The 26,610-nt window shown below is 46.9% G+C and overlaps 1 protein-coding gene across 2 annotated transcripts; it reads right to left on the reverse strand.

The window, feature by feature from the left end:
• Window positions 1-312: 312 nt before the first annotated feature.
• On the reverse strand, window positions 313-22,239 carry LOC141082982 (ETS translocation variant 3-like protein). 2 transcript variants are annotated; one of them, XM_073567078.1, is made up of 6 exons: window positions 21,851-22,239; window positions 19,977-20,025; window positions 19,339-19,576; window positions 1,492-1,672; window positions 1,227-1,347; window positions 313-966 (listed from the first exon to the last, which is right to left on the reverse strand). In XM_073567078.1, exons 2-6 carry the CDS (start codon window positions 20,023-20,025, stop codon window positions 476-478), a joined length of 1,080 nt encoding a protein of 359 aa, XP_073423179.1. In that variant the 5' UTR covers window positions 21,851-22,239; the 3' UTR covers window positions 313-475. The 2 variants fall into 2 exon arrangements, with proteins under 2 accessions (XP_073423179.1, XP_073423180.1); XM_073567079.1 differs by lacking the exon at window positions 21,851-22,239 and having other exon boundaries at window positions 19,977-20,173.
• Window positions 22,240-26,610: the final 4,371 nt, after the last annotated feature.

The raw sequence follows: 26,610 nt of genomic DNA on the forward strand, positions 1-26,610 counted from the left end.
AAGCTAGAGACATGATGGTCTGGGCCAGATGGAAAGCATAGGACAAGCTAGAGACATGATGGTTTGGGCCAGATGGAAAGCGTAGGACACGCTAGAAACATAACAGTCTGGGCCAGATTGAAAGAATAGGACAAGCTAGAGACATGACGGTCTGGGCCAGATGGAAAGCATAGGACAAGCTAGAGACATGATGGTCTGGGCCAGATGGAAAGCGTAGGACACGTTAGCGTTCCTTATCAGATTGGACGTCACCTTTGGGACTGCCTACTTATATATTAGTATGGAGCCATGAATAAATTCATACAATGTAGGAATTTTTTTAGATTAGGATTTATTCCACATTGATGGGACAAATGTATGTACAACCTATATACAGCCAGTGGAGAAGCGCAGCCCCATGTATAGTCAGCTCATCTGTAGCCCTACCAGAGTTTCATGGAGTTGCAAGTCCTGAACACCCTATGGCGCTAAGTATTTAGGCCGGTTTCAGCAGCCAGGTCTTACTGCTGAGATTCATGTGCTCAATGCCAGGAGGAGGATACAGTTTACAACTCCTGTTATGGCTCAGACACATCTTTGAGGGGTCGGCCACGTCTTGGATCTTCTCTAACGCCCTGAGTTGGCGCTCAGGATCTGGCTTTACATCAGATGGCGGTGTTTGGGCCTGAATGTCATCTATGGAGGGTATAGCCTTGTGCCCCAGATAGGGATGGAACACATTTCCTCCGGGTGCCCGGCTGTGCAGCCCTCTGTGGAACACTTGGCTTTGGTGGATCAGGCTGTTGGCACATAGCTGCCACTCGGTTGTGCCAGGCAGAACTTGAGAGGATGAGTAGAGTGACCGACTGGGGTGAATTGGAAACTCCGCGTCATGCTGGGGGGACGCGGCTGGTACGTATAGGTGCCCGCTACTTCCGAAGTTACAGCAGGTGCCAGGGAAGCATGAAGTTGGCATGACACTATGCCCTGCGTAAAAGAGAACGTCAATTACCAAATACTCGCATTCTTCATCTTTTCTTAGCACTCTGCACTGTAACGCTGTCCAATGTTACCCCTACGGGAAATTAAAGGACAAAACTCCAACTTCCCCCTCGTCAAAGGGGCGTATCACCTGCACTGCAAGGACAGACCAGACGGCGGCAGACGCCAACTACTACCTGTCCCATGAAAATTCCCAGGAGGAATAACAGAGGATCAGATAATCGCATGGAGCTTTTCAGACTCACTGCCCACGACCATCATCTTCTTCTGCGAGTTGCTGTCATGATCCACCGGATACTGGAGAAGTCTGCGGCAGGTGATCTGGTCGGTCAAAAGCTTGTGTGCGAGGAGGGTGTTATGTAAAACCTGAAAAGAAGGAAAAATCGCAGATGTCCTGAGCCAACCCCCTTCATGTAGGAATCATCAACCAGCTCCATGCTGGGAGTTGCAGTTTGCCAACAGGTCATTGAACAGATTGTGAAATAAAGCCGTATAATCTAAGTGCATTACCTCTCGCTGAACACCAGATGGTAGCGCAGCTGCACGACACAGGCCGCTCCCCAGCACCGCAGGCGGAGTACCCCGCATGTCCCACAGGGGGTAGTTCACAAAGATCAGCTTACTGAAGTTAAACTTGTAGGTGAATCGCTTCCCCTTCGTCTTGTGCAGAATCCTCTTGTTGTAGTAATATCTGAGCACAAAATGTATGTGTCAGCAATGGCCATGCAGAGAGTAGAGCCCCCAATATCATCACGTCAGAGAAGCGGAGCCCCCATAACACGTCAGAGAAGCGGAGGTTCCCCATATCATCAAATCAGAGAAATGGGGCCCCCCATATCATTACATCAGAGAAGCGGAGCCCCCCATATCATCACGTCAGAGAAGAATAGCCCCCCATATCATCCCATCAGAGAAGAGCCCCATATCATGTCAGAAGCAGAGCCCCCCATATCATTACATCAGAGAAGCAGACCCCCCATATCATTACATCAGAGAAGCAGAGCCCCTAATATCATTACGTCAGAGAAGCAGAGCCCCTAATATCATTACGTCAGAGAAGTGTGGTGTCCCCAGGAGTATGGTTGCCACAGTGGCATTACCTTCCTCCTAGGGAGTGTGATGTCATGCTTGGAAGCAATGAAGGGTCTCTCTATCAGGTAAACACAACACACAGCACAGTTCCCACTCCAGGCCAGCAGAGGGAGCTCTGAACCAAAACTGGGGGAAGAGCTGCTCTCTGGGGGCCAGGAAGGGGAAATTTGGAGTTTGTGTGAGGAGTTGAGCTGGAAGATTGAGCAGAGTTCAGAGCTCACTTCTAGCTATAGCGCATGATCCGGAGCCCGGTCTCCAAGGTTGTATGGATACTGATGTTCCTGCAGCAGAAACCGGAGGAATAGGAAGCTGTAAATGTTCTGTTCCCACATAAGACTCGGAGGCACAACAACAACGGGTGAGCCAGAAGAAGAAGAAGGCTACAGCTGTCTGCCATACGAGGGAGATCTAGATGAGAACAAGCAAGTGGAACTTAAGTGTAACACAGTACTGCAAGTACCTCAAATAAGCGCTAGAAAGGAGACTACACAACCCATCTGCATAGAGAGATTCCTAAGTTGCTTCCAAGCTGGCCAGCCTCTGTTTCATCTGTAATCTGGAATTCTGAACTGCATTTACCAAGCAAAGTAAAGGTAAAAGAAACTGCACTCTATTGTGTCCTTGCCTCCTTCCTGCAAACTCTTCAGCACTGCTACATCTCTGTGCCACCCTCTTCCTCAACACCTATCCTCACTGCCCTGGGACTACAGCCCTACCTGTGGAGGGCTACAACATCATTGCTGCCCCACACAATCTGTCCCAGAGGATCTGCACTGCAGCGTCGGCTTAACACCTTCATTGCCGATCACCACAGGTGGCGTCACGTATCATCCACTTATAAACTTTAATCAGCCACTCTTAACCCATTTTACATGGACGCCCAGGGCCACGGACCAGGTCACCGCTACTGTGACACTTCCCTCTGAGATACCGGGCTGATACCGAGTACCCCACTGCCCTGGCGAGCGATCCATTTTGGCGTCACAAACAGGATTTATGGAGCCCGGTGTCCCCAGGTCCTGTGTGCCAGAGACTGTGTTGTGTGCCATAGACTATTTGTGCAGTTGCCATTACCCCGCCGCTAGGCGCACGCGGGAAGCCAAAGGGGCGGGCCATCGTGGGCGGAGCCAGCCGAAAAGCGCAAAAAAGTGAAGTGCTGCGCGGGAAGAGGACAGCGTGCGGGAAGTGAGAAGCAGAGGCCTGCAGTCCCGGCGTCGCCCGATCATCCAGCCTGCAGAGCGGCAGCCGGTAAGCCAGCACAATCCAGGGCCTGGCCAAACGTTAACTAGGGGGGAAGGAGGATGTCTGAGGCAAGAGCAGTTGCAGCGGTGGACGCCACTGCACCCCCCCACAGCGCCGCAAGATGCAGGGACCAGCGCTTCAATAGCGCCACAGAATCCAGCAGCCAGCGCTGCCTCCAGAGCACTGCAAGAATCAGCGCCCAACACAGCAGTCCCCATAATGCTGCTGTCCATGCCCTATATACCGAGAGCAGCCTGGCTACCACAGTACTCAGGGGAGTCACATACCCTGAATGAATTTAAAGAGAGACTGTGCAGTTTGTTTGAGGTGTATCCTCTGTCTGAAAACCAAAAAGTGAACATCCTTATTGGGCAGCTAACTCGTGCAGCGCAAAGGGAAGTAAAAGCCTGGCAGGACACTGATAAAGAGACTGTTAAAAAGATCCTGGCTAAGCTAAGAAGCACCTTTGACACCCGCCCTGCAGCTGAAATAAAGATGAGATTGTTTGGGTGTAAGCAAAGAGTGCAGGACAGTATACGGGACTATGCTCTTAACCTGCAGGAGGCGCTGCGAGCCATAAAGCAGATTGACCCAGACAGTGTGAAAGATGGAGACAGGCTGTTAAAGGAGCAATTTATTGAGGGCCTCCTATCCAGTACCCATAGAGCACAGCTGCGCATCATAGCCCTACAAAACCCTGACCTAGACTTTGCAGACTTCAAAGACAGGGCTATCCGGGTGCTGCATGAACCAAATGTCAGCCGTCCAGCGCCCCCTAGGTGCCCAGCAATCACATACCACCAAGAAGCAGCATCTTTCCCTCCCAGCCCTGTGGGGGCTGATGCACAGACTCTGGATAATGATCCATCTACAGAACTGCGCCTTCAGGTCCAAGCGCTGACCAAAAGTATGGCTGCACTTGCTAAAACTGTGCAGTCCATGCAGGTGTCCTCAAAGGAGAAGATCCAGCTGGCCTCCAGTCCAGAGGATGTCCGGTGGCTACGGAAGAAGAGGATCCAGCCACGTCGAAGGAGAGACAACGATCGCTATGACCAGGACGGACGTCCCATCTGTCGTCGCTGCTGCAAGGCAGGCCACATCGCAAGGTTCTGTTATTTAAACGAGCAACCCCTGGGGCAGAGGGCCAACCCCCAGGAGTAGGACCACAAGGCCCAAAGAACTGGCGAGCCAAGTATGTTGGAGGGCGACCGGTCCTTCCAGTGGTGATTGACGGCATCACCATGAACGCTTTACTGGACACTGGCTCTCAGGTGACAACTATGCCCTATATCCTTTACAAGCGGTATTGGGCTGACTCTGAACTTACTCGCGGCCCAAGTGATGAACTGACAGTAGTTGCGAGCAATGGTCAGTCTTTGCCGCAAGTAGGATGTAAAGAGATTACCATTAAAGTGGGGAGAGTAGAGTTAAAATCTCAAGGTCTGATAGTTGTAGACATTGATCGACGAGAATGTAACCCAATGATTAGGTACTAATGTGATTGAAAATTGTCTAGACGAGGTTATTGTTTTGTTGCAACAGGTAGCCGATACTGCTGGTTCCAGTGACCAACGAGTTCTGCAGAAGGAGATGAAGGCCCTGATGCAAAGACAGCAGGTAGAACTGTCTGGCGGATAAATTGGCAGCGTCAGAGTGATTTGATTCTTTCCCCATTGCGATACCCCCCAGATGTGAAATGTTAATTTGGTGTCGGGCAGCCATAGGCCTCAGAGGAAAAGATTACCAAGCATTGGTAGAGCAAGTGTACTCTGATAGCCGGCCCACTGTCCTGACAGCCAGAGGGGTAGTTGATGTCCGCAAAGGGAGAGTACCTGTACGCCTCTTGAATTGTGGGGAAGAGGAGGCCACAATACCTCAGTATGCCACAGTTGCTAAGCTGTTTACTGTCAGCAACAATGCTATACAGGCAGCAGAGCCCTTGGTCTCATCCGACCAGATGGAGGACAATGGCTCTGTAAAGCAGCTGGAGGAGTGGTGTCAGCAGCTGCAGGTGGGAACTGACTCCACCCCTTCATACCAAAAGAGTGGGGTTTACCGAGTGACTCAGGAGTACGAGCGGGTATTCAGTAAACACCCTCTAGACTTTGGGAAGGCAAAAGGGGTTCAACACCATATCCCCACTGGAGATCATCCACCCATTAAAGAAAGGTATCGGACTATACCCCCAACACAATATCAATGTGCCAAAAGTATGCTGCGGGAAATGAAGGAAGCTGGGATGATCAGAGACAGTTGTAGCCCCTGGGCAGCGCCAATAGTCTTTGTGAAAAAGAAAGATGGTACCATGAGAATGTGTGTTGATTACAGAAAAATTAACAGCATTACACATAAAGATGCCTACCCATTACCCAGAATTGAGGAGTCATTAGCTGCACTTAAAACTGCTAACTATTTTTCCACCTTAGATCTCACTAGTGGGTATTGGCAGGTTCCCGTGGCAGAGGCAGACAAGGAGAAAACAGCTTTTACTACACCAATGGGTCTCTGCGAGTTCAACTACATGCCGTTCGGGCTCTGCACCGCCCCAGGGACATTTCAACGGCTAATGGAGTGCTGTCTTGGACACAAGAACTTCGAGACAGTCCTGTTGTACCTTGATGATGTCATTGTTTTCTCCAAGACTTATGATGACCATCTGAAGCACTTGGCTGAGGTGTTTGAAGCCCTGTCCAACTTTGGCCTGAAAGTGAAGCCTTCCAAATGCCACCTCCTGAGGTCCAAGGTACAGTACCTCCGTCATGTAGTGAGTGTAGAAGGTGTGGCACCGGATCCTGACAAAGTCACTGTCATCCGGGACTGGCAGAAGCCCAGAAACCTCCATGCGGTACGTCAATTCCTCAGGCAGGTTGGTAGGCTACTACCGAAGGTTCATCAAAGGCTTCACTGAAATAGCCACGCCTATGCAAAATCTTCTGGTGGGCCAGCCCAAGAAAGCCAGGAAGAAGAGTCCTACATTTGAATGGAATGAGGAACTGGAGAGGTCTTTCACTCGACTGAAGATGGCTCTCACAGGAGATGAAGTTCTGGCCTACCCAGATTATGACCAACCATTTGTTTTGTATACTGATGCCAGCTGTTACGATTCTAGTAGGAACCGGAGAGTGGACCCTCTGGGAGTGTTAGGGGCAGGCCCAAGGGGGGTGAGACCACGACAGCCGGAACCAAAGGGACGACCCAGGGAGTGTACAGAGGGAAAGGCCAAAGGATACTGACTAGAGTAGGCCCGGAGCAGGAGGGAGACAGAACGTAGGGAACCAGGACCGATCAGGATGGAGCCAGAGCAGGAACGCTGGAAGAAAGAAGGAAGAAAGGTTAGGGGGGACTGACCTAGGGGTGAGGACGGAACCCTAGCTAAGGAACCACCGGTGACAGGAGCAGAGAAGGACCAGGCGAGGTACAGGCACGGAGGCAGCAGAGGGGACTGAGCGGGAGTCCAGTCGGGGCTATGGAGCGGAGAGCAGAGCGCAGACCAGAGAGAGGGGGGACCTGAGAGTCGGGTGCGACGCTGCGCAGGAACGCTAAGCGCCACAGAGGAAGACAAACAGGCGTCTTACCATTCCAGACGCCAGACAGAAATACCCGGTGGGCGCCGCCATGTTGGGGGCGGAGCCACCGGGTCACGTGCTCCCAGGATGCCCCGCGGTGAGAAACGAGCGAGTGCGCATGTGCGTGCCTCTGACGCGCCGTGACCCTGCAAAGCCAGACAGGGCACGGCAAGAGGAAGAAGGAGGGATGCGCCGGGAGGAGGGGGACCTCAGGTGAGCATCGGGGCGCGTAATACCAGCAACGTGGGACTGGGAGCAGTACTGTCACAGGTACAGAATGGCAAAGAAAGAGTGATCTCCTACGCCAGCAGGAAGCTTCGTCCCACTGAAAGGAACCCTAACAACTACAGTTCCTTCAAACTGGAGTTCCTTGCCATAGTCTGGGCTGTGACTGAACGATTCAAGCGTTATCTAGCTTCAGCCAAGTTTACCATCTTCACGGACAACAACCCGTTGACTCACTTGGAAACTGCAATACTAGGTGCACTGGAGCAGCGATTGATGGCCCGGCTGTCTAGCTATGAATTTACCATCAAGTACCGAGCGGGGCACAAGAATGTCAATGCTGATGCGCGGTCCAGAATGCCCAATCTGCCAGATGCAGGAGAAGACCCTGAGGCACTCGAAGAAATAGTTACCTGCCTTTCACCGGCCAATTGCGGCCCAGCGTGCTCAAGGAGTGAGAAACAGACGATCTATCGTGAAAGAGGCCACCCTAAATCCATTGTCTCATCATGACTGGGCAGAAACCCAGGGTAGCGACCCCGTAGTCCACCTGGTAAAGGAGCTACTGTCACAAGCTGACTTACGCCCAAGTCCAGATGCTCCTGAAGAAACCCAGCAGTTGTGGAAGGAAAGAGGCATGCTATGCATCTATGAGGGAAAGCTGTGTTGGAGGAGTATCAATGCCCGCACTCATGAGTTGGTCTGGCAGGTGGTAGTCCCAAAGAGGGAGGCATCAATGGTCTTGGAAGCATACCACAATGGAGCTGGACACTTCGGATAGAAGAAGTTGGAGGTCTTGCTCCGGGAGAGATTCTACTGGACTGGTAGGAGGAAGGCCATTGAAAATTGGTGCCGGGAGTGTGGACAATGCAACCTGCGCAGGAAGGACCGTAACAGCCAGGGAGCTCCTTTGCAGCCAATAATAACCAAACAACCACTTTAGTTGGTCGCCCTGGACCATGTGAAGCTGGTCCCAAGCCGTTCAGGCTTCGTTTACGCTCTTACCATCGTTGACCACTACTCGAGATTCCTGGTAGTCGTGCCTGTCAAGGATCAAACAGCCAGGACAGCAGCCAGAGCATTCCAAAGGCACTTTTGTGGACCACACAGATATCCCGAGCGAGTGCTTACAGATCAAGGTCAGCCTTTGAGGCAGAAGTGTTCCAGGAATTCTGTAACTTGTACGGTTGCAAGAAGATCAGGACAACACCGTACCATCCACAGACCAATGGCATGTGTGAAAAGATGAATCAGGTGGTGATCGACCTACTGAAGACCTTGCCTTTGGAAGAGAGGAATCTGTGGCCAGAGAAGTTGCCAGATCTGGTCGACATCTACAATCACATTCCTGTGAATTCCACCAACTGCACTCCAGCTTACCTAATGAGAGCGAGGCCTAGCACGTGGCCTATTGATTTGGATATGGGAGTCCTTACACCTGAGGTAACATCACCAGATGCTGACTGGGATACGGAGCGGCAGCAACAGTACCGTAGAGTACAAGAGTGCGTAGAAAAGAGTCTAGCTCAGACGAGACAAACACAGGAGAAGAACTACAATCAACATGCACCTGCAGTTCCCTTGTCACCAGGAGAACAAGTCCTAAAGAGGAAAAGGAGGATGCATAAATTGGATGACCAATGAGAAACTGAACCCTACACCGTCCTACCATCAAACTTCGACAACACCAAAGTGTGCCTTATCAGTAAGGATGGAGGAGAAACCTCATCAGCAGTATCGAGGGATCATCTGAAACTGTGCCTTGACCAGCTAAAGGAAAGGATGGGAGAACAAAACAACCCTCAACCCATACGAGAAGAAAAGGTCAACAATGTACTCGGAGAAGTCCCTGCAAACTGGACAAGAATGGATCAAGTCATCATAGTTCCTGTCCTAATCTTTCCTCAGCCTACTGCAACTGAAGTAGCAGAGACTCAAGAGAACTCTGAAAACCAGGAAGTTCAGGCAGCGGATGCCACACCAGCAGTGGAGCCAGAGAATCCTCGCCCTGCCAGTGGTGAATCTGTCATGCCCACAGTAAGTCTAAGAGTTCGTAGACGGCTACTACCCAGTTTACCAACAGCAGTAACAGGCCCACTAAACCTAAATAGGCCATTAGAAGTACCCACGCTACGCAGATCTACCCATAGTACAAAAGGTGAGATCCCAGTTAGATATAGAGATTAAAGTGCAAATAGAAAATGTAAACTGTACCTGTAAGTATGCAACTTCTCAGGTCTCTGGACTGGTCTCAAGACTCTGTAAGAACCCTTTTGAACAATCTCAGTTTGTTTTGATGGACAATTGCACCACAGGACTATGTGTGGTCAAACTATCTTGTATATAGTTTACCAACTGCTCAGGAAATGGACCATGGACATTGTTGCATGGACTAATCATCATCAGGACTATGTTTGAGCTTTGTTTTTTGTAATTTTTCATTTTTGAAATCTTGCTACAGTTACAATTGTTCATTTGTTAATATGTTTGCATGTTTTCTTCAGTCCGGGAGTACTGAATTGCACTAGGGGGGAATGTGGCGCCCCCAGGAGTATGATCGCCACAGTGGCATTACCTTCCTCCTAGGGAGTGTGATGCCATGCTTGGAAGCAATGAAGGGTCTCTCTATCAGGTAAACACAACACACAGCACAGTTCCCACTCTAGGCCAGCAGAGGGAGCTCTGAACCAAAACTGGGGGAAGAGCTGCTCTCTGGGGGCCAGGAAGGGGAAATTTGGAGTTTGTGTGAGGAGTTGAGCTGGAAGATTGAGCAAAGTTCAGAGCTCACTTCTAGCTATAGCGCATGATCCGGAGCCCGGTCTCCAAGGTTGTATGGATACTGATGTTCCTGCAGCAGAAACCGGAGGAATAGGAAGCTGTAAATGTTCTGTTCCCACATAAGACTCGGAGGCACAACAACAACGGGTGAGCCAGAAGAAGAAGAAGGCTACAGCTGTCTGCCATACGAGGGAGATCTAGATGAGAACAAACAAGTGGAACTTAAGTGTAACACAGTACTGCAAGTACCTCAAATAAGCGCTAGAAAGGAGACTACACAACCCATCTGCATAGAGAGATTCCTAAGTTGCTTCCAAGCTGGCCAGCCTCTGTTCCATCTGTAATCTGGAATTCTGAACTGCATTTACCAAGCAAAGTAAAGGTAAAAGAAACTGCACTCTATTATGTCCTTGCCTCCTTCCTGCAAACTCTCCAGCACTGCTACATCTCTGTGCCAGACACTACACCCTCTACGTCAACACCTATCCTCACTGCCCTGGGACTACAGTCCTACCTGTGGAGGGCTACAACATCATTGCTGCCCCTCACCATCTGTCCCAGAGGATCTGCACCGCAGCGTCGGCTTAACACCTTCATTGCCGATCACCACAGGTGGCGTCACATATCATCCACTTATAAACTTTAAACAGCCACTCTTAACCCCTTTTACATGGACTCCCAGGGCCACAGACCGGGTCACCGCTACTGTGACACTTCCCTCTGAGATACCGGCCCGGTACCGAGTACTCCACTGCCCTGGCGTGCGATCCAGAAGCAGAGCCCCTAATATCATTACATCAGAGAAGCAGAGCCCCTAATATCATTGCGACAGAGAAGCAGAGCCCCTAATATCATTGCGACAGAGAAGCAGAGCCCCCCATATCATTACGACAGAGAAGCAGAGCCCTTAATATCATTGCGACAGAGAAGCAGAGCCCTTAATATCATTGCGACAGAGAAGCAGAGCCCCTAATATCATTACGACAGAGAAGCAGGGCCCCTAATATCATTATGTCAGAGAAGCAGAGCCCCTAATATCATTACGACAGAGAAGCAGAGCCCCCCATATCATTATGTCAGAGAAGCAGAGCCCCCCATATCATTATGTCAGAGAAGCAGAGCCCCTAATATCATTATGTCAGAGAAGCAGAGCCCCCATATCATTACATCAGAGAAGCAGAGCCCCCATATCATTACGACAGAGAAGAGCCCCTAATATCATTACGTCAGAGAAGCAGAGCCCCTAATATCATTACGTCAGAGAAGCAGAGCCCCTGATATCATTACGACAGAAGCAGAGCCCCTAATACCATTACGACAGAAAAGCAAAGCCCCTAATATCATTACGACAGAGAAGCAGAGCCCCCCCATATCATTACGTCAGAGAAACAGAGCCCCATATCATCACATCAAAGAAGCAGAGCCCCCCATATCACATCAGAGAAGCGGAGATCCCCAGAGTTTCCTTATGTCAGATTTCTGCACCCCCTATTTTCTAGACAAAGAAAACCCCATATTAAGGGTCACCCAATCTAACCCAAGAAGAGGTGTGCAACCGGCTAAATAAGATTAAAATAGATACATCTCTGGGTCCGGATGGCATACACCCATGAGTACTAAGAGAACTAAGTGATATAATAAACAAGCCATTATTTCTTATATTTAGGGACTCTATAGAGACGGGGTCTGTTCCACAGGACTGGCGCATAGCAAAAGCGGTACCAATATTCAAAAAGGGCTCTAAAAGTGAACCTGGAAATTATAGGCCAGTAAGTCTAACCTCTATTGTTGGTAAAATATTTGAAGGGTTTCTGAGGGATGTTATTCTGGATTATCTCAGTGAGAATAACTGTTTAACGCCATATCATCATGGGTTTATGAGGAATCGCTCCTGTCAAACCAATCTAATCAGTTTTTATGAAGAGGTAAGCTTTAGACTGGAGCACGGTGGGTCATTGGACATCGTATATCTTGATTTTTCCAAAGCGTTTGCTATCGTGCCACACAAGAGGTTGGTACACAAAATGAGAATGCTGGGTCTGGGGGAAAATGTGTGTAAATGGGTAAGTAACTGGCTTAGTGATAGAAAGCAGAGGGTGGTTATAAATGGTATATTCTCTAACTGGGTCGCTGTGACCAGTGGGGTACCGCAGGGGTCGGTGTTGGGGCCTATTCTCTTCAACATATTTATTAACGATCTGGTAAAAGGTTTACACAGTAAAATATTGATATTTGCAGATGATACAAAACTATGTAAAGCAGTCAATACAAGAGAATATAGTATTCTGCTACAGATGGATCTGGGTAAGTTGGAAACTTGGGCCGAAAGGTGGCAGATGTGGTTTAACAATGATAAATATAAGGTTATGCACATGGGAAGAAGGAATCATTGTATCACCCTTACACACTGAACGGGAAACCACTGGATAAATCTGACATGGAGAAGGACTTGGGGATCCTAGTAAATAAGCTTACCTGGAGCAGCCAGTGCCAGGCAGTGGCTACCAAGGCAAACAGGATCATGGGGTGCATTAAAAGAGGTCTGGATACACATGATGAGAGCATTATACTGCCTCTGTACAAATCCCTGGTTAGACCGCACATGGAGTACTGTGTACAGTTTTGTGCACCGGTGCTCAGGAAGGATGTAATGGAACTAGAGCGAGTACAAAAAGAGGGCAACAAAATTAATAAAGGAAATGGGGAACTACAATACCCAGAGAGATTAGCAAAATTAGGATTATTTAGTCTATAAAATAGACGACTAAGGGATGATCCAATAACCATGTATACCGTATTTTTCGCTTTATAAGACGCACCTGATTATAAGACGCACCCCCAAATGTGGTGAAGGAATAGAGAATTTTTTAGTAAATGGGGTCCGTCTTATAATGCCAGTGTCCGTCTAACAAATCATATAGGGTATATGTCCCTCATAGCCCCCCCACCCTAAAATTAGCCCCCTTAATCTGGATATGGCCACCTTATATTGAATATAGCCCCCTTGTGCTGGCACACGGGCCCCCTGTGGCTGGCACACATCACCCTGTGGCTGGCACACTGGCCCCCTGTGGCTGGCACACATCACCCTGTGGCTGGCACACTGGCCCCCCTGTGGCTGGCACACTGGCCCCCCTGTGGCTGGCACACTGGCCCCCCTGTGGCTGGCACACATCACCCTGTGTTAGATATCGCCTCCATGCTGCTGCTTTTAGTAAAATAAACTCTTTCCTTACCTTCTCAGCGCTGTCCCTCCTCGTGTCTCCCTCAGTGTGGTTGAGCTCCTCCTCCACTTCCTGGTTCTCAGTGCCGGTCATGTGATCAGCACAGCAGAGTGATATCATCTCTGCGTGCCTGATGACAGCGGCAGCCGAGACACTGGGAGATCAGCGCTGGAGGAGGTAAGGAAAGAGTTTTTTATTTTACTATGGGCAGCAGCATGGGGGCGATATCTAACCCAGGGGATCATGTGCGATCAAAGGAGGGCGCAGGCAGCTATAATATGCGCCGCTCCCCCAGCCACCATGGTGATGGACAGCGGCAGTGCATATTATATGAGCGGGAGCAGGAGATCAAAGGCTCCCTTCGGCAGCTTTTACCAGCTCACAGCACCGCTCCAAAGCTGCCCCCACCTCCCCTGGACCCTGCAGTACATATATATATATACACCCCCTCCCCCGTATATTCGGATTATAAGACGCACCCCCTACTTTCCCCCAAAATTTGGGGGAACAAAAGTGCGTCTTATAAAGCGAAAAATACGGTAAGTATATAAGCGGACAATACAAATATCTCTCCTAGGATCTGTTTATACCAAGGAAGGTGACGGTCACAAGGGGACATTCTCTGCGTCTGGAGGAGAGAAGGTTTTTCCACCAACATAGAAGAGGATTCTTTACTGTTAGGGCAGTGAGAATCTGGAATTCCTTGCCTGAGAAGGTGGTGATGGTGAACTCAGTCAAGGGGGTTCAAGTGAGGCCTGGATGTCTTCCTGGAGCGTAACAATATTGTATCTTACAGTTATTAGGTTCTTTAGAAGGATGTAGATCTGGGGATTTATTCTGACAGAATATAGGCTGAACTGGATGGACAAATATCTTTTTTCGGCCTTGCTAACTATGTTACTATGTTTAGGGCATTTCCTTACAGACCAGAGAAACCCCCCCCATCTCCCTTACTGGAAATCCCACCCCTGGCTCCCTTACCGGAAACTCCCCCACCCCAGCTTTCTTACCAGAAACCCTTTATCTAGCTCACTTAGTGGAGAACCCAACCCCCGACTCCCTTTATGGAGACCTCTACCCCAGCTCCCTTCTTGGAGACCTCCCCACCCACAGCTCTCTTACTGGAGATCCTTCAACAGGCTCTCTTACCGAAGACCCTTAACCTCAGCTCTTTTAACAGAGACCCTTCACCTCAGCTCTGTTACCAGAGACCCTTCATGCTAGCTCTCTTACCGGAGACCCTTCACCTCAGCTCTTTTAACAGAGACCCTTCACCTCAGCTCTTTTAACAGAGATCCTTCACCTCAGCTCTTTTAACAGAGACCCTTCACCTCAGCTCTGTTACCAGAGACCCTTCATGCTAGCTCTGTTACCAGAGACCCTTCACGCTAGCTCTTACCGGAGACCCTTCACCTTAGCTCTTTTAACAGAGACCCTTCACCTCAGCTCTTTTAACAGAGACCCTTCACCTCAGCTCTTTTAACAGAGACCCTTCACCTCAGCTCTTTTAACAGAGACCCTTCACCTCAGCTCTTTTAACAGAGACCCTTCATGCTAGCTCTGTTACCAGAGACCCTTCATGCTAGCTCTGTTATCAGAGACCCTTCACGCTAGCTCTTACCGGAGACCCTTCACCTCAGCTCTTTTAACAGAGACCCTTCACCTCAGCTCTTTTAAAAGAGACCCTTCACCTCAGCTCTTTTAACAGAGACCCTTCACCTCAGCTCTGTTACCAGAGACCCTTCACCCTAGCTCTCTTACCGGAGACCCTTCTCCCCAGCTCTCCTACAAGAAACCCTTTACCCCAGCTCTCCTACAAGAAACCCTTCACCCCAGCTCCTTTACCAGAGACCCTTCACCCCAGCTTTCTTACCGGAGACCCTTCACCAGAGCTCTCTTGCAAGAAACACTTCACACCAGCTCTCTTACCAGAGACCCTTCACCCCAGCTCTCTTTCCGGAGACCCTTCAACTGGCTCTTTTGCCGGAGACCCTTCACCCCAGCTCTCTTACCGGAGACCCTTCACCCCAGCTCTCTTACTCTAGACCCTTCAACCCAGCTCTCTTACCAGAGACCCTTCATCCCAGATATCTTACCGGAGACCCTTCACCCTAGCTTTCTTACCTGAGACCCTTCACCAGAGCTCTCTTGCAAGAAACCCTTCACCCCAGCTCTCTTACCAAAGACCCTTTACCCCAGATCTCTTACCAGAGACCCTTCACCCCAGCTCTCTTACCAGAGACCCTTCACCCCAGCTCTCTTACCAGAGACCCTTCACCCCAGCTCTCTTACCGGAGACCCTTCACCCCAGCTCTCTTACCGGAGACCCTTCTCCCCAGCTCTCTTACTGGAGACCCTTCAACCCAGCTCTCTTACCGGAGACCCTTCATCCCAGATATCTTACCACAGACGCTTCACCCTAGCTTTCTTACCGGAGACCCTTCAAATGGCTCTCTTACCGGAGACCCTTCACCCCAGCTCTCTTACCAGAGACCCTTTACCTCAGTTCTCTTACCAGAGACCCTTCACCCCAGCTCTCTTTCCGGAGACCCTTCAACCGGCTCTCTTACCGGAGACCCTTCAACCGGCTCTCTTATCGGAGACCCTTCAACTGGCTCTCTTGCCAGAGACCCTTCACCCCAGCTTTCTTACCGCAGACCCTTCACCCCAGCTTTCTTACCGGGGACCCTTCACCAGAGCTCTCTTGCAAGAAACACTTCACACCAGCTCTCTTACCAGAGACCCTTCACCCCAGCTCTCTTTCCGGAGACCCTTCAACTGGCTCTCTTGCCGGAGACCCTTCACCCCAGCTCACTTACTGGAGACCCTTCACCCCAGCTCTCTTACTCTAGACCCTTCAACCCAGCTTTCTTACCAGAGACCCTTCATCCCAGATATCTTACCGGAGACCCTTCACCCTAGCTTTCTTACCGGAGACCCTTCACCAGAGCTCTCTTGCAAGAAACCCTTCACCCCAGCTCTCTTACCAGAGATCCTTCACCCCAGCTCTCTTTCCGGAGACCCTTCAAACGTCTCTCTTACCAGAGACCCTTCACCCCAGCTCTCTTACTGGAGACCCTTCACCCCAGCTCTCTTACCGGAGACCCTTCACCCCAGCTCTCTTACCGGAGACCCTTCACCCCAGCTCTCTTACCGGAGACCCTTCACCCCAGCTCTCTTACCGGAGACCCTTCAACCCAGATCTCTTACCGGAGACCCTTCATCCCAGATATCTTACCACAGACGCTTCACCCTAGCTTTCTTACTGGAGACCCTTCAAATGGCTCTCTTACCGGAGACCCTTCACCCCAGCTCTCTTACCAGAGACCCTTTACCTCAGTTCTCTTACCAGAGACCCTTCACCCCAGCTCTCTTTCCGGAGACCCTTCAACCGGCTCTCTTACCGGAGGCCCTTCAACCAGCTCTCTTATCGGAGACCCTTCACCCCAGCTTTCTTACCGGGGACCCTTCACCAGAGCTCTCTTGCAAGAAACCCTTCACCCCAGCTCTCTTACCAGAGATCCTTCACCCCAGCTCTCTTTCCAGAGACCCTTCAACCGGCTCTCTTACCGGAGACCCTTTAACCGGCTCTCTTGCCGGAGACCGTTCACCCCAGCTCTCTTACCGGAGACCCTTCACCCCAGCTTTCTTACCAGAGACACTTCACCAGAGCTCTCTTGCAAGAAACCCTTCACACCAGCTCTCTTACCAGAGACCCTTCACCCCAGCTCTCTTACCGGAGACCCTTCACCCCAGCTCTCTTACTCTAGACCCTTAAACCCAGCTCTCTTACCAGAGACCCTTCATCCCAGATATCTTACCGGAGACCCTTCATCCCACATATCTTACCGGAGACCCTTCACCCTAGCTTTCTTACCGGAGACCCTTCACCAGAGCTCTCTTGCAAGAAACCCTTCACCCCAGCTCTCTTACCAGAGACCCTTTAACCGGCTCTCTTGCCGGAGGCCCTTCACCCCAGATCTCTTACCAGAGACCCTTCACCCCAGCTTTCTTACTGGGGACCCTTCACCAGAGCTCTCTTGCAAGAAACCCTTCACCCCAGCTCTCTTTCCGGAGACCCTTCAACCGGCTCTCTTACCGGAGACCCTTCACCCCAGCTTTCTTACTGGAGACCCTTTAAACGTCTCTCTTACCAGAGACCCTTCACCCCAGCTCTCTTACTGGAGACCCTTCACCCCAGTTCTCTTACCAGAGACCCTTCACCCCAGCTCTCTTACCGGAGACCCTTCAACCCAGCTTTCTTACCGGAGACCCTTCAACCCAGCTCTCTTACCGGAGACCCTTCATCCCAGATATCTTACCACAGACGCTTCACCCTAGCTTTCTTACCGGAGACCCTTCAAATGGCTCTCTTACCGGAGACCCTTCACCCCAGCTCTCTTACCAGAGACCCTTTACCTCAGTTCTCTTACCAGAGACCCTTCACCCCAGCTCTCTTTCCGGAGACCCTTCAACCGGCTCTCTTACCGGAGGCCCTTCAAATGGCTCTCTTACCGGAGACCCTTCACCCCAGCTCTCTTACCAGAGACCCTTTACCTCAGTTCTCTTAGCAGAGACCCTTTACCTCAGTTCTCTTACCAGATACCCTTCACCCCAGCTCTCTTTCCGGAGACCCTTCAACCGGCTCTCTTACCAGAGACCCTTCAACCGACTCTCTTATCGGAGACCCTTCAACTGGCTCTCTTGCCAGAGGCCCTTCACCCCAGCTTTCTTACCGGGGACCCTTCACCAGAGCTCTCTTGCAAGAAACCCTTCACCCCAGCTCTCTTACCAGAGTCCCTTCACCCCAGCTCTCTTACCGGAGACCCTTCACCCCAGCTTTCTTACTGGAGACCCTTCAAACGTCTCTCTTACCAGAGACCCTTCACCCCAGCTCTCTTACTGGAGACCCTTCACCCCAGTTCTCTTACCGGAGACCCTTCACCCCAGCTCTCTTACCGGAGACCCTTCAACCCAGCTTTCTTACCGGAGACCCTTCAACCCAGCTCGCTTACCGGAGACCCTTCATCCCAGATATCTTACCACAGACGCTTCACCCTAGCTTTCTTACCGGAGACCCTTCAAATGGCTCTCTTACCGGAGACCCTTCACCCCAGCTCTCTTACCAGAGACCCTTTACCTCAGTTCTCTTACCAGAGACCCTTCACCCCAGCTCTCTTTCCGGAGACCCTTCAACCTGCTCTCTTATCAGAGACCCTTCAACTGGCTCTCTTGCCAGAGACCCTTCACCCCAGCTTTCTTATCGGAGACCCTTCACCAGAGCTCTCTTGCAAGAAACCCTTCACCCCAGCTCTCTTACCAGTAATCCTTCACCCCAGCTCTCTTTCCGGAGACCCTTCAACCGGCTCTCTTACCGGAGGCCCTTCAACTGGCTCTCTTACCGGAGACCCTTTAACCGGCTCTCCTGCCGTAGACCCTTCACCCCAGCTCTCTTACCGGAGACCCTTCACCCCAGCTTTCTTACTGGAGACCCTTCAAACGTCTCTCTCTTACCAGAGACCCTTCACCCCAGCTCTCTTACTGGAGACCCTTCACCCCAGCTCTCTTACCGGAGACCCTTCACCCCAGCTCTCTTACTGGAGACCCTTCAACCCAGCTCTCTTACCGGAGACCCTTCATCCCAGATATCTTACCACAGATGCTTCACCCTAGCTCTCTTTCCGGAGACCCTTCAACCGGCTCTCTTACCTGAGACCCTTCAACTGGCTCTCTTGCCAGAGACCCCTCACCCCAGCTTTCTTACCGGAGACCCTTCACCAGAGCTCTCTTGCAAGAAACCCTTTGCCCCAGCTCTCTTACCAGAGACCCTTCACCCCAGCTCTCTTTCCGGAGACCCTTCAACCGGCACTCTTGCCGAAGACCCTTCACCCCAGCTCTCTTACCAGAGACCCTTCACCCCAGCTCTCTTTCCGGAAACCCTTCAACCGGCTCTCTTGCCGAAGACCCTTCACCCCAGCTCTCTTACCAGAGACCCTTCACCCCAGCTCTCTTTCTGGAGACCCTTCAACCGACTCTCTTACCGGAGACCCTTCAACCGGCTCTCTTACCGGAGACCCTTCAATTGGCTCTCTTGCCAGAGACCCTTCATCCCAGCTCTCTTACCAGACACCCATCAAACGGCTCTCTTACCAAGAACCTTCACCTCAGTTCTCTTACCAGAGACCATTCACCCCAGTTGTCTTTTCGGAGTGCCCCCCCCACTTTCTTACCGGAGTGCCCGGCTGAGCTTGTCGTAGTTCATCTGCGGCTTGCACTTCCTCCGGCCCCACAGCCGGGCCACCTCATCGGGGTCCTTGATGACGAACTCTCCGTACTCCCCCTGCTGCCAGGCGATGACGTGACGGAATTCCTCCTTCTGCAGCAGCTCCAGGATGAAATGCCACAGCTGGATCTGCCGCGAGCCCGGGCTGGACTCCGCCTTATATGCCCAGTCTGGGAACGCCAACCCTGGAGGAGACAGGAAACGCAGTTGACTCTAAATTATCAGTCTCCCACCAAGCACAGAAGATAGAGGTAGCGATACTTCCCCTCCCCCAGAGTTCCTTAAAGAGAACAGCTGATATGTCAAAGCACCATGGGAAAAAACATGCAAATTATTTCCCTCCTGGACAGAAAGAAAAGTTACCGGCACCACCTAATGGATCCAGCAATCAAAGTGCATATCCTACTTCAATATGTGTAAGGCTATTAGACAAGCTGTCTCCGTCCTAGCTGCTCATCGGTGCAGAGCAAGGTTTGCAACATCTCATTCAGCCAGACAAAGCTTGCTCTGTACTGATGTACCAAGAACACTTGGGAGGCCAGGAGATGAGGGGGTGTACTTACATTCGAAGTTCAGTGCCCATACCTGGTATCCAGTAAGAATTGGAGACACATCCGCAGTGCATCCTATCCATCTGGGAATGAGAAAAGGGGAGAGTCCACACACTCTGGAATGAGTTAACTGAGGATCGGTCAGTGAGCTCCTCCTGATGAGATTACTATATGGGAACCATACGCTAAAACCATCAGTAATCCCCACAAAAAAGGGATTAAACATCAGGTTTGAGATTCCCATAATTTTAAACCCTAATTACTTCAGTGACATCTTACTATGAGGCATAATATATATATATATATATATATATATATATATATATATATATATATTAATTAATATTAGTCTCCGGAAACCAGAAAATACAAAGAAATGCCCAAGGTTCCATTAATAAGAATTTTTCCCAGGTCTGGGGGTATCCACTTAACACACCAAGGATCCAGACTGGTTTGGGTTTCTCATTGTTTGGGGCTAGATCTTTATAAAAATAAATAATAAATCATATAAAAATAAAAAGTACCATAATAGTAAAATAAAATAATATAGTACTAAATAATATAATACATTATAATCATAAAAAAATTATAATTAAAAAAATAAAGGTTCATTCTATGTCATTAATGAAGATCTTACATGCTCGCTTACATGCTTTTCTTTACTACATATACATTTCCATAAGAATTACAGTTGGGTAAAATCCATTGAAGTTCTTTTTAATTCCATAAGTGGTTTATTAAAATAAAGGATGGAATCTCCAGCGCTGGACTTCAGTTAAAAATACATCATTTATTGTAAATTCTTAAAATCGAACAGAAAAAAGTGTGGATAAGGACATACAGGCAGATGGGGTCTCTGGTGGTCTCCAACCAACGCGTTTCGACCTAGAGGGTCTTACTCATTGAACCATGAGTAAGACCCTCTAGGTCGAAACGCGTTGGTTGGAGACCACCAGAGACCCCATCTGCCTGTATGTCCTTATCCACACTTTTTTCTGTTCGATTTTAAGAATTTACAATAAATGATGTATTTTTAACTGAAGTCCAGCGCTGGAGATTCCATCCTTTATTTTGCTTCAGTCAACACCCCTGTTCAAGGTGACTCCGTGCGCAGGAGGATTATGGATCGCAACCGAGACTGGTGAGCTGACCTCCCTTCATTTTCCCTATCCTTCTATAATTATAAGTGGTTTATTATAATTTAAAATTGAACAGATTTATATTTTTGTTTTAGATCTATAAACAAAAAAAGGGAGAAAAATACACTTTTTATGTATAATTCTGCACATTACAATAAAAGAGATGAAAATATCGGCTTAGAAGTAGAGGCGAAAAAAAAATTCCAGTTCATATATATATTTTTGTCCTCTAAAACGTAGTTAAAACATACTGTAAAAAGTAATTAGAAATGTAATAGAACATACAAGACAGTAAAGATTTCAATACCGGGATATATTTTTTCTTAGCAAAAAATTCAGGGGCTATAAACTCAAAAATAAAATAAAAAAAAAGGTAAAAAAAAAAGGTACAGTATATGTAAAGCAGAATGAAATAGAGCAGGACAGTGAACAATAATCACATAAAAACGTAAAAATAAATTAGAAGAAAAAAAAGAACCACGGAATAGGATGAAAAAAAATTTAAAATAAAAAAATATATAACGCTACATTGAGATGACATTATATAAGAAAATCCTCATGGCCCATGAAGAAACATACGGTATATATTTTTTAAATGTATAAGAAATACAGATTGAAACTTTAAAATAAAAAAAAGCATAGTAGATACAAAAAAGTAATGATGACTATTATAGTTAAATCATAATTTTAATTTAAAAAATGATAATTGAGGCTATAAAAACAATACAAAAAAAAAAAAGAAAGGCAGACGAGACGTATTTGTACTTACTCAAAGCCACAATGGAGGACCGACTCCATCCACCATGAATACAGGAGAGAGGGAGAGTCACTTCCATAAACCTGCTACATATATAAGATGAACGGGGAAAGTAGGGGAGGGGGCATCCAACCTTATCTTCTTATTTGACCCAAAATAAGACGTAAGTTACACCAGGCTTAAACATGGACTTAAGGAGATTTGGGATTCACAATTTTTTTTCCTGCTCATCGACCAAAGAAAATATATCATTAGTTTAATCTCATTTGTTAGAGCGTATTTAACGCAAGTAAATTGAAAATGGCAAATTCACTAGGATAGCGGGTGTTATGCGCACAGTCATCTGGCAGAACACGCAATATGTCGTAGGCAGGATGCCAGATTATACAGCCCCTGGCAAAAATTATAGAATCACCGGCCTTGGAGGATGTTCATTCAGTTGTTAAATTTTGTAGAAAAAAAGCAGATCACAGACATGGCACAAAACTAAAGTCAATTCAAATGGCAACTTTCTGTCTTTAAGAAACACTAAAAGAAATCAAGAACAAAAAATGTGGTAGTCAGTAATGGTTACTTTTTTAAACCAAACATAGGGGAAAAATTATGGAATCACTCAATTCTGAGGAAAAAATTATCGAATCACCCTGTAATTTTCATTCCCAAAACTAAAACCTGCATCAAATTAGATCTGCTCATTAGTCTGCATCTAAAAAGGAGTGAGCACAACTTGGAAAGCTGTTGCACCAAGTGGACTGACATGAATCATGGCTCCAACACTAGAGATGTCAATTGAAACAAAGGAGAGGATTATCAAACTCTTAAGAGGGTAAATCATCATGCAATGCTGCAAAAGATGTCGGTTGTTCACAGTCAGCTGTGTCTAAAATCTGGACCAAATATAGGCAACATGGGAAGGCTGTTAAAGGCAAGCATACTGGTAGACCAAGGAAGACATCAAAGCGTCAAGACCGGAAACTTAAAGCAATATGTCTCCAAAACAAGAAATGCACAACAAAACAGATGAGGAACAAATGGGAGGAAACTGGAGTCAACGTCTGTGACCAAACTGTAAGAAACCGCCTAAAGGAAATGGGATTTACATACAGAAAAGCTAAATGAAAGCCATCATTAACACCTAAACAGAAAAAAAGTTTACAATGGGCTAAGGAAAAGCAATCGTGGACTGTGGATGACTGGATGAAAGTCATATTCAGTGATGAATCGCGAATCTGCATTGGGCAAGGTGATGATGCTGGCACTTTTGTTTGGTGCCATTCCAATGAGATTTATAAAGATGACTGCCTGAAGATAACATGCAAATTTCCACAGCCAATGATGATATGGGGCTGCATGTCAGGTAAAGGCACTGGGGAGATGGCTGTCATTACATCTTCAATAAATGCACAGGTTTATGTTTATATTTTGGACACTTGTTATCCCATCAATTGATAGGATGTTTGGGGATGATGATAACATTTTTCAAGATGATAATGCATTCTGCCATAGAGCAAAAACTGTGAAAACATTCCTTGAAAAAAGACACTTAAGGTCAATGTCATGGCCTGCAAATAGTTCGGATCTCAATCCAATTGAAAATCTTTGGTAGAAGCTGAAGAAAATGGTCAATGACAAAGCTCCAACCTGCAAAGCTGATCTGGCAACAGCAGTCAGAGAAAGTTGGAGCCAGATTGATGAAGAGTACTGTTTGACACTCATTAAGTCCATGCCTCAGAGACTGCAAGCTGTTATAAAAGCCAGAGGTGGTGCAACAAAATACTAGTGATGTGTTGGAGTGTTCTTCTGTTGCTTTGCTTTTCATGATTCCATAATTTTTTCCTCAGAATTGAGTGGCTCCATAATTTTTTCCCTATGCTTGGTTTAAAAAAGTAACGATTACTGACTACCACATTTTTTGTTCTTGATTTCTTTTAGTGTTTCTTAAAGCCAGAAAGTTGCCATTTGAATTGACTTTAGTTTTGTGCCATGTCTGTGATCTGCTTTTTTTCTACAAAATTAAACAACTGAATGAACATCCTCCAAGCCTGGTGATTCCGTAATTTTTGCCAGGGGTTCTAGAACATTCTGGATAAACAGTCACAAAATGCTGCATGGGCTGAAACGCATTTCTCCTTAAAACAAGAGTTGTCAGATTCCATAAATAAGTAATTTTCTATGCCGGTTTAAACGCCGCTGCTCTCTGAAATCCGGCAATGTTTTTCTCGTTTTCCTGCACCTCTCTGTTCCCGAGATATGGCCTCTTCTTCCCAGTGTATAAATTTAACCTTATTTACAAGTGGGTGTTGTCCTCAAATCATACCACGCCCAGTTGGCCAAGAAACTAGATTTATATACAGGAAATTAAGACCATGTATCAGGAACGGAGAGGCACAGAAACAAAAGAAAAACATTGCAGGATTCAGGAGAACAGCAGCATTTACACCACGTAGCAAAAAATATGCTATTAATGACAAGTGACAGTTACTATTTAAAGGGTAAACGTACCTTTTTGCTAAAGATATTGTCAGATTTAATAAAACAGTGAAACAAAGCCCATTAAAATACAATACTGTACGGCATGGGATCTAGATTTTTAGCAGGGTCATACTCCAGGATCGGATTTTCACCTCAGGCTCAAGACTTTAATCCCAGCCGAGATTTTCTCAGTGAGCTATTACACTAAGCAAACTGAAGAGATAGATTATTCTTCAGTCGGCAGCATTAAGGCTGGGAAGGAAAAGGGTCTCACGCCGGATAGTGCCAAGCAAACAGACAACTCACTGTCAGAAATAAGTCCCCGATCCTACTTCACTTCATCCCTGTAAATCGCAGGCCGAGCTCATTAATTCCCTCATGGGGGAAGCTGGGGATCATCACAGGCATTAGACCCTTCCCCGCCTAATAAAACTCAAGGCCGAGGTCAATGCTCTTGTTTGTTTAAAGCTGTTTAATGCTATTAGGCCAAGAGGATTATGGGACACTGAAAGAACCAACAGACCGGGCACAGAGGATTCTGGGAGGGTTCGATTATATACACCTAATTTGGCAGTGAAAACTACTATAGATTTATAAGCAAAGCTAAGAAAAAAAAGCTACTCCTATAATACTGCCCATTATGCACAAGAATATAACTACTATAATACTGTCCCTATATAGAGGAATATAACTACTATAATACTGTCCCCTATGTACAAGAATATAACTACTATAAAACTGCTCCTATGTACAAGACTATAACTACTATAATACTGCCCCCTATGTACAAGAATATAACTACTATAATACTGCCCCTATGTACAAGAATATAACTACTATAATACTGCTCCTATGTACAAGAATATAACTACTATAATACTGCCCCTATGTACAAGAATAAAACTACTACAATACTGCCCCTGTATACAAGAATATAACTACTATAATACTGCCCCTATGTTCAAGACTATAAATACTATAATGATGCTCCTATGTGCAAGAATATAACTACTATAATATTGCCCCCTATATACAAGAATATAACTACTATAATACTGCCCCCTATGTACAAGAATATAACTACTATAATACTGCTCCTATGTACAAGAATATAACTACTATAATACTGCCCCTATGTACAAGAATAAAACTACTACAATACTGCCCCTGTATACAAGAATATAACTACTATAATACTGCCCCTATGTTCAAGACTATAAATACTATAATGATGCTCCTATGTGCAAGAATATAACTACTATAATATTGCCCCCTATATACAAGAATATAACTACTATAATACTGTCCCTATATACAGAAATATAACTACTATAATACTGTCCCCATGTACAAGAATATAACTACTATAAAACTGCTCCTATGTACAAGACTATAACTACTATAATACTGCCCCTATGTACAAGACTATAACAACTATAATACTGCCCCTATGTACACAACTATAGCTACTATAATGATACTCCTATGTGCAAGAATAAAACTCCTATAATACTGCCAATTATGTGCAAGAATATAACTACTATAATATTGCCCCCTATGTACAAGAATAAAACTACTTTAATACTGTCCATATGTACAAGAATATAACTACTATAATACTGATCCTATGTACAAGAATATAACTACTATAATACTGCTCCTATGTACAAGAATATAAATACTATAATAATGCCCTCTATGTACAAGAATATAACTACTATAATACTGTCCCTATGTACAAGAATATAACTACTATAATATTGCCACCTATGTACAAGAATAAAACTACTTTAATACTGCCCATATGTACAGGAATATAGGTACTATAATACTGCTCCTATGTACAAGAATATAACTACTATAATACTGCCCTCTAAGTACAAGAATATAACTACTATAATAATGCCCTCTATGTACTAGAATATAAGTACTATAATACTGTCCCTATGAACAAGAATATAACTACTATAATACTGCCCCCTATGCACAAGAATATAACTACTATAATAATGCCCTCTATTTACAAAAATATAACTACCATAATACTGCTCCTATATACAAGACTATAACAACTATAATACTGCTATGTGCAAGACTATAACAACTATAATACTGCACCCTATGTAAAAGAATATAACTACTATAATACTGCACAAATGTACAAGAATATAACTAATATACTACTATAATACTGCCCCTGATGTTCAAGAATATAACTGCTATAATATACTGCCTCCTATGTACAAGAATATAACTACTATAATACTGCTCCTATGTAAGAGAATAATAATAATAATTTT

Source organism: Dendrobates tinctorius, unplaced genomic scaffold (genome assembly GCF_039654945.1).
Source record: "Dendrobates tinctorius isolate UK_male_01 unplaced genomic scaffold, ASM3965494v1 ptg000019l, whole genome shotgun sequence".
In the NCBI taxonomy this organism is placed as follows: domain Eukaryota; kingdom Metazoa; phylum Chordata; class Amphibia; order Anura; family Dendrobatidae; genus Dendrobates; species Dendrobates tinctorius.

Bases quoted from the DNA above. Each gene is read 5' to 3' on its own strand.
- LOC141082982 (XM_073567078.1), bottom strand. From the start codon at position 20,025: ATGGATAGGATGCACTGCGGATGTGTCTCCAATTCTTACTGGATACCA. The intron at 1,673-19,338 runs GTAAGAAAGTGG...TTTTGTGCTCAG, and splicing joins AAGCTCAGCCGGGCACTCCG to ATATTACTACAACAAGAGGA. The intron at 1,348-1,491 runs GTAATGCACTTA...CCTTCTTTTCAG, and splicing joins CATCTGGTGTTCAGCGAGAG to GTTTTACATAACACCCTCCT.